The sequence below is a fragment of the Colossoma macropomum genome, unplaced genomic scaffold (genome assembly GCF_904425465.1).
Source record: "Colossoma macropomum unplaced genomic scaffold, Colossoma_macropomum, whole genome shotgun sequence".
NCBI classification, from domain to species: Eukaryota; Metazoa; Chordata; class Actinopteri; order Characiformes; family Serrasalmidae; genus Colossoma; species Colossoma macropomum.
Window position 1 is genome coordinate 1 of NW_023495317.1, and position 12,226 is coordinate 12,226.

The 12,226-nt window shown below is 37.2% G+C and overlaps 1 protein-coding gene across 1 annotated transcript in view; it reads right to left on the reverse strand.

The window, feature by feature from the left end:
- Positions 1-34: 34 nt before the first annotated feature.
- The window catches only part of LOC118801754 (NACHT, LRR and PYD domains-containing protein 12-like), a 30,200-nt gene continuing 18,008 nt past the window's right edge, over positions 35-12,226 (reverse strand). Inside the window, exons 13-17 of the mRNA XM_036562115.1 lie at positions 9,025-9,198; positions 4,726-4,899; positions 1,550-1,723; positions 1,274-1,447; positions 35-690 (exon numbers count right to left, since the gene is read on the reverse strand). Of these exons, the coding sequence (XP_036418008.1) occupies positions 684-690; positions 1,274-1,447; positions 1,550-1,723; positions 4,726-4,899; positions 9,025-9,198 (703 nt within the window). The 3' untranslated portion in view covers positions 35-683. The remainder of the gene's footprint in view (positions 691-1,273; positions 1,448-1,549; positions 1,724-4,725; positions 4,900-9,024; positions 9,199-12,226) is intronic.

Below are 12,226 nucleotides of genomic sequence, written 5' to 3' on the forward strand. Positions count from 1 at the left end.
TTATGTACATTTTTAAAGCAGGTGTTTAGAAACTTCTATACAGCCACAGAAGGAACTGACACACATGATGACCCAGCATGGTGAGCACTGACTGTTTAAATGTAGTAAAAACATCATGAAACAAAATCCTGATCTCAGAAACTTCACACTAATATAACACAGGAAGCAGCAGAGTTTCAGCTCATTCAGCTGCTCTTCAGGAGCCTCTCTGTGCTCTCATATCTGTGTGTGTGTGTGTGAGATGGTGTCTTCATGATCTTGAAGATCTCCTCCACTCTTGTGACTCCAGAGTTGATCTCTAGAGGGAGTTTATTAAAGTCTATCAACATTTCCACTGGTTTGAGTGTCGACCTCATGTTGTTATCAGAACACCAGGCTCTTCTCCTCCTCCTGTACACGCTCTCATCACCAATGTGGGCTCCTCCTCAAACGGGAGGAGTTTGATGGACAGGACGCTGGAGGTGCAGTCACTGGTAAAGAGGAAGTGATGTCAAAGGGAGAGCACACAGCCCTGTGCTGCAGCCGTGTTCACAGATTTGACCAATAAAGACCCAAAAACACACACATTACCATGTAGAACCACACACTGTGTGTGTGTGTGTGTGTGTGTGTGTTCTATAAGGCTTCATCCTCTCCTCATAACCCCCAGTGTGTGTGAGACTCAGACCAGGTCAGGTGTTTGTTCAGATGCTGTAAAACAGGAAACAGGACAGAATGATCAGACATGAACACACACTGATCACAGTCAGCACTCAGACTCCACACACAGACACAGGATAAACACCATCACTAGATAAACAGTACAGCCTCATCAACACTAATAAACCAATAAACATCTCTGATTCTCTCATAGACTCACTCATGAAGACAGCTGTAGGAGCCTCAGCTAGAATGTTGATTTAGTGTTGTGTGTATTGATTTCTCTCTTTGTGAGTGTGCCCCCTACAGGTCAAGCTGATTATAAAGAGAGGGAGTCTAAGTGTAGGCCATGGCTGAAATGGTAACAGTCTTTTGAACACACACACACACACACACACACAAACACACACGAGAAGAGAACCTGTATCAGAACACTTCACTGAACACCCCAAACAACACAACCCCACACAATCTGTATTAAACACACTGATTCATTCCTCATACAGACCTCGAGATCCATCACACACAACAATCTGTGTGTCTGTGTGTGTTTATGGAGGAGGTTGAACTCTAAAATGTTGTAGATCATCCACTGAGTGAATATGTGTACAGAGACAGTAATTCAGTAACTCACTGTAGTTTCTCCAGTTTATAGTGTGGATCCTTCAGTAGATCAGAGAGCAGCTTCACTCCTGACTCTCCTGGTTTATTGAAGTTCAGATTCAGCTCTCTCAGGTGTGAGGGGTTTGATTTCAGAGCTGAAACCAGAGCAGCACAACCTTCCTCTGTAATGAGGCACTTAGACAGACTGTAGACAGAAGAAAAACTCACGTTTATTAACATTGATAAACATCATCTCACACACAAACACAGAAGAAAAACACACACAAAGTGAAAATGATGATCTTACTTCAGTTTCTCCAGTTTATAGTGTGGATTCTTCAGTCCAGCAGAGAGCAGCTTCACTCCTGAATCCTGCAGTTCATTGTAACCCAAGTCGAGTTCTCTCAGACTTAAAGAGTTTGAGCTGAGAGCTGAGGACAGAACTGCACAGCTATTTTCTGTGAGATCGCAACCCCATAGCCTGAGAGAGAAATTATGATCTGTGAGAAACACTGAAACCACAAACAAGAACATCAATTCAGCACATAAATGAAGAGAAAATGAAAAACAAAACTTACAAAAACACAACAACTTTAGAACCTACACAGACACATAATTGTACATACTCTTTCACACACATTTATGTACATAATCTTTCTCTCTCATGCACACATACACAAATGTACATTCTCTCTCTTCTCTCTCTCTCTCTCATACACACATTAATGTACAGTGGTGCTTAAACGTTTGTGAACCCTTTAGAATTTTCCACAATCCAATTTCCAAAAAAGTTGGGATGCTGTGCAAAGTGTCAATAAAAACAAAATGCAATGATGTGCAAATCATTTCAACCCTATATTTAATTGACGCTAGTACAAAGACAATATATCAGATGTTTAAATTGAGAAATGAAAAAAAATATGCCCATTGTTTTGTTTTTTTTTTAATATATGACCATTTTGAATTTGATGGCAACAACATGTTCCAAAAATGTTGTGATGGGGGCGACAAAAGGCTGGCAAAATTGTGTAATGCTAAAAAAACACTTGGTTGTTGATTGGCAACAGGTCAGTAACATGATTGGGTATAAAAGAGCATCCCAGTGAGGCTGAGTCTTTCAGAAGTAAATATGATGAGGGATTCACCACTCTCTGAAAAACTGCATGGGCAAATAGGGCAACAATTCAAGAATAACATTTCTCAATGTAAAATAGCAAAGATCTTTGGCTTTTCATCATCTCCAGTATGTAATAACATTAAAATCTGGAGAATTCTCTGTATGCAAGGGCCAAGGCCATAAAACAGTATTCGCTGGCCATGATCTATGGGACAAACATGATTCTTTATTGGAAATCACTGCATGGGCTCAGGAACACTTCTGAAAACCACAGTCTGGGAAAACAGTTCATTGCTACATCCAGAAATACAAGTTGAAACTCTAAAATGCAAAGAAAAAAAACATATAAAGAGGATCCAGGAAGGCTGCCACCTTCTCTGTGCCTTAGCTGATTTAAAATGGACTGAGGTGAAGTGAAAAAGTGTCCTGTGGTCTGACAAATCAACATTTGAACTTCTTTTGGGAATCATGGACACTGTGTCCTCTGGACTAAAGACCACCCAACTTGTTATCAGTGTACAGTTCAAAAGCCAGCATCTGTGATGGTATAGGGGTGCATTGGTGCACAGGGCATGGGTGATGTGCACTTCTGTGAAGGCACCATTATGCTGAATGATATATACTTGTTTTGGCAACATATGCTGCCATCCAGACGATGTGTTTTTCAGGGAAGGCCTTGATTATTTCAGCAAGACAATGCCAATCTGTCAGATCTGTCACCCACTGAAAACATTGCTTACATTATGAAATGAAAAATATGGCAAACTGCCATATTAACTGCAGCTGAAATCTTATATCAAACAAGAATGGGAAAACTTTTCACTTTCAAAACTAAAGAAGTTGGTCTCCTCAGTTCCCAAACACGTACAGAGTGTTGTTAAAGGAAGAGGTGATGGAACACAGTGGCAAACATGCCCCATCCCAACTTTTTTGGAATGTGTTGTTGGCATCAAATTCAAAAAGGGCATATATTTTTTTTTTTTCAAAAAACAATACACTTTCTCAGTTTCAACTTTTGATATGTTGTCTTTGTAGTATTTTCCTTTAAAAATTTGGTTTACATGATTTGAATTTCATTTAATTCTATTTTTATTTACATTCTGCAGTGTCCCAATGTTTTTGGAAATGGGGTTAGATCAGAACTTCATCAGATTTTTAGACAAGTCCTAAAAGTAGCTTAAGAGAACCAAATAAATGAATGAAATTAAAATTTTAGACTTGGTAATTTATTTATTGATGAAAATGATTCAATATTACATATCTGTGGGTTGCAAAAGCATGTGAACCTTTAGGATAAGCAGATAATTTGAAGGTGAAATTAGAGCCAGGTGTTTTCAATCAATGGGATGGCAATCAGGTGTGACTGACCACCCTTTTTTATTTAAAGAACAGGTATCTATCACAATCTAATCTTCACAATACTTTTTGAGGACCTCAGAAGAGTTATTGATGCTCATCAGGCTGGAAAAAGTCTCCACAAAAGGACTCCACAATCCACAGTCAGACAGACTGTGTACAAAAGGAGGAAATTCAAGACCACTGTTACACTCCCCAGGAGTGGTCAACCAAAAAAGATGACACCAAGGTGTGCAATGGTCCATGAGGTCACAAAGGAACTGAGGGTAACTTCTAAGCAACTAAAGGCCTGCCTCACAGTGGTTAATATTAATATTCACCATCAGCAGAACACTGAACAACAATGGTGTGCATGACAAGGTTGCAAGGAGACGGCCACTGCTCTCCAAATAGAACATTGCTGCCCATCTGCAGTTTGATAAAAATCACATGGACAAGCCAGAAGGCTATTGGAATGGACAGATAAGACCAAAATAGATTTTTTTGACCTTATCACATCGGTGAAACACAGTGGTGGTAGTATCATAGTTTGGGCCTGTTTTGTTGCATCTGGGCAAGGTTGGCTTGCCATCATTGATGGAATAATAAACTCTGAAGTACACCAGCAAATTCTAAAGGAGAATTTCAGGACATCTGGCTCTGAGATGTAACTCAAGAAAATGTCAGGTTGGAAGACAATGACCCTAAGCACACAAGTTGTTCTACCAAAGAACGGTTAAAGAAGAATAAAGTTAATGTTTTGGAATGACCAAGTCAAAGTCCTGACCTTAATCCTATAGAAATGTTGTGGAAGGACCTGAAGCAAGCAGTTTATGGGAGGAAACCCACCAACATAACAGAGTTGAAGCTGTTTTGTACAGAGAAATGGGCTAAAATTCCACCAAGCCATTATTGCTGCACAAGGGGGTCACCAGACACTGAAAGCAAAGGTTCACATACTTTGCCACTCACAGTTGTCTGTGTGTGTGTGTGTGTGTGTGTGTGTGTGTGTGAGAAAGTGATGATCTTACCCCAGTGTCTCCAGTTTACAGTGTGGATTCTTCAGTCCAGCAGAGAGTAGCTTCACTCCTGAATCCTGCAGCTTATTCCCACTTAGGTTCAGTTCTCTCAGACTTGAAGACTCTGAGCTGAGAGCTGAGGACAGAACTGCACAGCTTTTCTCTGTGAGATCACAACCCCACAGCCTGAGAGAGAAAAGATAATCTATCAGAAACACAGACACCTCGAAAATGCAGTGATATATACAGCTACAGTAGTACAAGGAAATTATATTGTTTTATCTTATCAACTTCATTGTTTTTGTACCTGTAAAGTTGGGATGGGGCAATTTAGGCAGTTTGTGAATTTTTCCAAAAAACATCTCAAACAGGTGATGTTATTATGCTTGGCTAAAAGCTGAGCATTTAGGAAAGGCTTGATGAGGATGGATGGACCAAAGTTCTTGATGAGGATGGATGGATCAAAGCTTGCCACTATGATAAAAAAATGCCTCAGCAAAAAGTTCAACTGTTCCTCTAATGTCCTGTAATGACTGTAAGGATTTTAGGTACTTCACTTTCTACAGTGCATATTATTAGCAAAATATAATCAAAAATACAAAACATCATAATATCATAAAAAGATTTAGGAAATCTAGAAAAATCTTACCACCAATTGATGCCTGTAACCTTCAACACTCATTCTCTCTTGGGTGACGTCAATTTCAATATTTGCTTAATAACTTAACATGATTTTACTTTGTAAAGAGATTTGCTACATTCCGAAAATATTGTTTATAATTGAAATAATGCTGTTTAGGTTACATTAAAAAGGCATTTTAGATCCAAATGCGTGCAGCTGTCATATGGACACTGATAGCTTATCGTGTCAACACACTGCTTTGTGTTAATGATGTGGAAAATGCAGGATTCAGACCCATAGTATTTAGTATTGTTGGTTGTCTATTCAAAGTAACCATAACATAATATATGTTGCAAGTTATTGGGATTTTGTTTCTAAATAAATATTTAGTATATTTCATTGTATAGTTATATTTATTTAGGCGGACAAATATACATTGGAAGTTGTTAGCATTTTTTTCTAAATAAATATCAAGTATACATATTGTTCATGTTTTTACACATGGGCAGCAAGCTAAGTCATTTGAGACAGTGTAATTTCGGAAATATTTTAATCCCAGTCTTTACTATATTTCAAGCTATACTTGATAACTTTACACAATATTATTTATTTTAGATTTTTTACTATTTCAGTGGTAACTGTAGTACGATTGTAAGCAAAACTAATATTAGACCTGATCTTCCTAAGGTAAACAAACTGTCCCAGGCTCTTGCTGATGGATTCTCCCTGCCTTCACTTCTTCTCTGTACTCCTCTGTTGCTCATGTCACTCTGTTTCTTATACCTCCTACATTTATTTGTTGCATTTCTCTCACTTCATCTCTTGCTCTCCTCTGTAATATGTAGTCTTAGTTGTGCCTCATGAGCTGCTGATATTCTTTAGCACTAAAATACTTTCGGTACATTTAGTGTAATAAAAGTAAGATAAAGACAACTTCTCTATTTTCAAGAAACTGAGCACCAGAAACATCTCTCTCAACAAATCACTATAAAAGATGTATATTAGAGTTAACATTAACATTTCTCAATGTAATCATATCAGATTCATTTTTCACTGTAAAATGAAGATCTTCAACACTGTCCCATTATCTACAATATATTAAATTTGGGACAATTTAAGAATGAATTACAAATAATAACATTTTTTTATTAAAATGAATAAAACATTGTGGTTTATATTTTTACCTTTGTTTTACTGTAGGTCTCAACCAATATGTACCGATTATTAGTAATCAAGGATACCGATAACTTGACAATAATAATAATTTGATGTTGAACTTCAGATAGTATGGGCTGTAAAAATGGTAACAAATATTTTAAAGTTGTCTTTAGGATAAACATAAGAAATAGCTCTGAATGACATTTAATGGTCATGTTTATAAGAAGATTTGAGTTTCAAAAAAGAGGGCATAAACTTTAAGTTAAAAAAACTACAAATATATGTACACAATTTTTACATACATAGTACTAGTTACTGACAGTGTTGAAAGGGCTCACATCAGGAGCAGAGCTTTTCAGTAAATGGATGCAAACTAGTAAAACTAGATACTAAAAACTGTATAAATCCTACACTAACCAAATACATAGAACTGTAAATGTATTACAGTAAAAATATTAGTCAGCATCTGAACAATCATGCAGAATAAATGATTGAGAGAATCTTAATGTTAAAGTGTTTATTTCATTTTTTTTGTTCAACAAGTAATGTAATTCACACAATAACAAGCAGTAATTGGATGTGTTGAGTGTATCAGATGTTTTCTGCATTGTTATGATTTGATAGAAATGGTCTGTTTAGTCTAAGCAGAGCAGTGGAATCTTTGACAAGTAGTGAGCTGCAGCTGTCTCTACTTTTACAAGCGAAAATAGAAACAAAAATGACCGCAAGTTGTGTAGAACTTATTTATTAATGTCATAATTTTCTAAATAAATTCCTTCTTTCTTTTTTTTTTATTTTTACCCAATTTTCACATCTCCAATTCCACCCACTAGTTAGGACTCCCCCAATCACACAATGCCCCCAACGCTAGGAGGGCAAAGGCTAGCACAGGCTTCTTCCGAGACCTGTGAAGCACCGCTGCATCTTTTTTGAACTGCCGCTCATGCAATGTCATTGGACAGCCGAACGCACTCGGAGGAAAGTGCCAACCGTCAGATCTGCTATGTCAGCTAACAGACGCCTGCACTAACTAGCATCGCATTGAGTGATGCAGGGAGAAAGGGGGGCCTTGTTTGATTTAGACTTCCAGGATCATTATTCATAAGGAACTAAAAAGAAACTAAGCTGCTAACTACTCAGCTCTGTGATGCTTGTTGTGAATGTTTCTTTGAGGTTTTCTGAAACACTCACTCATCTAACCACCAGTGGTGGACGAAGAACACAAATCATGTACTTGAGTTAAAGTAGAGATACCCAAGGTAAAGTATTACACCAGTAAACGTAGTAGTCCTCCCTTTAGACCTCCACTTGAGCAAAAGTATAAAAGTATTTGCCTTCAAATGTATTTAAGTATTGAAAATAGAAGTACTAAAAGATTAATTATGACTCTAATGTCCTATTACCATTTTTGTAAGAAGAGTCTTGCTTCATTAACTCATTTTAGGTGAAAATACTCTAGTGTCACTCTTGGTAAACCAATCTTTTAATAGAATGTCATTAATTAGTCTGACGCTGATGTCTATCAAAATTATCATAAGCACAAAACACTGAAGGCCAACAATTTCCATTAGGTAGAACCATGTGGCAAAGTTTCAGTTAAGATGAGTTAAGTTTAATAAAAACTTGCTTTAAACAAAGCTTCACAAATGAGTTTTCCTTTACTATATTGCATCTATAGGTCTCTGTTCATAAACATAAACCAGCAAAAACAAATTTACTATAAAATGAAAATGTTTGTATAAATTCAGAAAAAAGACACGTCAGTCTCAACTGCATATGTGTTCATATTTCTATATTGTGGTCTATTTACACAAAGTTAGGTTAAGAGTCCCACTGGGTAGGTATGTCCAACAGGTCAAAACAAGCTCAAAACTAAGTGTGCGCTGTGCCCTGATTGGTGTTCTTGCTTCATGTTTCTTTCGTTTTGACATGTTATGGTTTTATACACACATAAGCCAAAAGGAACGACAGATTTTGCATAATGTAGTGGAGTAAAAAGTAAAATATTTGACTTTGAAATGTAGTGGAGTGAAAGTAAAAAGTCACTCAAAATGGAAATACTTCAGTAAAGTACAGATACATGAAAAAACTAAAGTACAGTAACGAATTACAGTTACTTTGTTACTGTCCACCACTGCTAACAACAGCTCTTCCTACAGAACTTACCAACATAGACAACTAAACTTTTGTGAAACACATCCCAGATAAAATGTTGATCTGAATTTTACAGCATAACAAATATAAATATAAATTTAAATTCTGGTGAGTGACACTCACACTCGGTTCTCATGTGAGGCATTTTGTCTGTGTGAAAGTGAAAAATAAATCTGTTTTTCACAGAAAGTGAAATAAAAATACTTTATTAGATTATGATGTCATTATACTCTAAAGGTAAACTCAATGCACTTATGTACTGTAATGAGAGTAATGGTTATTCATTACATTCCATCTCTGCTTTTTATGTCATTCTAATAACATCTTCTGTTGGTGTGTTTGTGTGTTTATACAGCAACAGTAATTCAGTAACTCACTGTAGTTTCTCCAGTTTACAGTGTGGATCCTCCAGTAGACCAGAGAGCAGCTTCACTCCTGACTCTCCTGGTTTATTCCAGTTCAGATTCAGCTCTCTCAAGTGTGAGGGGTTTGATTTCAGTGCTGAAACCAGAGCAGCACAACCTTCCTCTGTAATACTGCAGCCAGACAGACTGTAGAGAGAAGAAAATCTCACATCTTTATTAACATTCATAAACATCTCACACACAAACACAGAAGAACAGAATATCAGAGTATCACTCACTACAGCACTACATAAAACTATTATTCCAAATAAAACCAAATTCACACACAGACATATGTACATTCTGGCTCTCATGTACATTCTATATCCCTCACATACATTCTCTCTCTCATATATGCATGCACATTCTCTCTCTCTCTCTCTCTCTCTCTCAATAATGTACAAGCTCTTCCTCTTTCTCTGTTTCTCACACTCACTCAAGCATATTTTCTCTCTCTCTGCTATATTTTCATGGTCACAGTACAACCACAAAGAGAGATTATAAAATCATGGCTCTGGTGTGTGAGAATGTGTCAGATCTATTGTTGTTATTTTTGTGTCTACCGGTGCAGATGCTGATCTGGTGCAGAGGGGAACAGCTAAAAATGGGTGAGTTTAAAATAAATATATTATAAAACAGGCGTGATTAGACATGCTGCAGTGAAATACAATCAGATATACTCCTCTCGTTCTCTTAAAAAGCAGAGTGCACACAGCACAGTGATATTCTATATATAGACTAAATATAAATTAATATATATTTCTCATGAATATATTAATGGTAAATATATAGAAGATGTACCTTGAAAAGCATTCTCTCTCTCTTCTCATATGATTGTGGCTCATTATGTGAGTGTTTAAGTGTGAGCTTTCAGAGCTTTTATATCAGCTAATTCTTCATCTCTATAATGACAATAACTAGATCTAAAACAATAATCAATAATAAAGCTTATCTCTGTGTGAGATCACAATCACACACCCTGAGACAGAAACACTGACATCTCAAACACACACAACCAAAAATAAAACACAGCAGGACAGATTAAGTTATGAGTAACACACATTATAAACTTATAACATTAGCTGTCAAGAAAACACACACACACTCAAATAAGGCAGAAGAGAAATAATCAGATACATCATTATATCTCATACCTGATTTTTATCAGATGTTTTTTGTAAAGCAGCATCAATAACATTATTTACTTTAACTAAAAACTCACACTGTGCAGGCACTACAGCTGCATGATAAATCATATTTTCTTCATTATCATGATATGAGCTTCTGTGATAAATACATCATTAGAGTAATGGTGATCAAATTACCTCATATCCCTCACTAGCCAAATTGTTTCTTTTAGCCCTATCCAAACAAATGAATGTCACACTGAGTAGCTCATCGAAATCATTAACATGCATTCTTGACCCAGTACATACAACACTGTTCAAACAGATTGTCCCCTGTGTTGTTACACTTCTGCTCTCTATAATAAATTTGTCCCTCAGCCTGGGGTACCAAAATCATTAAACTCGCAGTCAATAAACCCCTAATTAAAAAGCCAGATCTTGATCCTAATGAACTCACCAACTATAGACAAATTTCTAATCTTCCCTTTATTGCAAAGATCTTCTGTGCTCCTATCTACAAGAAAACTCTCTCCATGAGATGTTTGTCTGGCTTTAGACCCTTTCACAGTACTGAAACAGCATTAGCTAAAGTAGTAAATGATCTTGTGTCTCTCGATAATGACCATATTTCCATACTAGTTCTTCTAGATCTCAGTGCAGCATTTGATACTATCGACCACAAGATCCTCCTTGATAGGCTGTAAAATCTGGTTGGTATTTTAGGACAGGCTTTGTCCTGGTTCTGATCCTATCTGACTGACCGTTATCAATTTATCAGTGTTAACAGTAAACACTCTGATCGTACACTAATACAAAATGGGGTCCCCCAAGGATCAGTGCTCAGGCCGCTGCTTTTCTCTCTGTACATGCAACCTCTTGGTAACATAATTCACAGGTTCGGTGTTAGTTTTCACTGCTATGTGGATGACACACAACTCTACATATCTGCCAAACCAAAAACTTGAAGAATGTGTTAAAAATATCAAAAGCTCGATGACTGACAATTTTCTTCTTCTTAATCCAAACAAAACTGAGGTCCTACTACATGAACCCAAAGCAGAGAGATCTCTCCAAATTTGTACTAAATTTAGATGGCCATACAGTCATTCCAAACACTACTGTAAAAAATCTAGGCATCATTAACGATTCCAGTCTCTCTTTTGATAAACACATTTGCAACATTGTTAGGACCACATTCTTTCACTTCCGTAAAATCGCTAAACTACGTAATATTCCATCCCTAAACAATGCTGAAGAAAAGCTGGTGCCTGCCTTTATAACCTCCAAGCTGGTCTACTGTAACCCTTTTAGCTGGATGCTCCAATACGTTACTAAATAAGCTCCAACTGGTCCAAAATGCAGCTGCTAGAGTCCTTATAAGGACCAAAGATTTTGACCATATATCCCCAATCCTGTCATCATTACACTGGCTACCTGTTAAATTTTGAGTGTAAGATTCTCCTCTTAACGTATAAATCATTAAATGGCCCGGCCCTGCAGTATCTTGAATTAATTCAGTCATACAAACCCACATGTACGCTCTGCTCACAAAATATTCCTCGAATTAGAAAAACCACAGCTTGTGGTTGAGCATTTTCCTATGTTGCCCTGAAATTGTGGAATCATCTCTTGACCTCCGTTCGGGACTCAGACACACTCTCTACCTTAAAAATTAGACTCAAAACTATATGTTTGCACAAGCATTTTGCTCATATCAGTTGTTTGCATTATCACTCTCTAACATCTCTCCACAAACGGACTTAACTTACAAATTGTTTGCCTCTCTCCTTCTATCTTCCTCCCGCTTGATCTTAAATCTTATGACAAGATGCAATATCTACCTGTTTGTCCTGCTAATCATTCCCTCTCTCTCTCTCTCTTTCTCTCCCTCTCCAAAATCATTCTCTCTCTCTCTCTCTCTCTCTCTCTATTTGAGCCCCTGAGCAACGCTGCCTGAGTCATCACATGGGAGCCACCAGAGCTGTTAGAGTCTCCAGAGCTCCAGCTCTGTTGGCTGATCACCTGTCCCTCCTGCCTGACCTGATGAT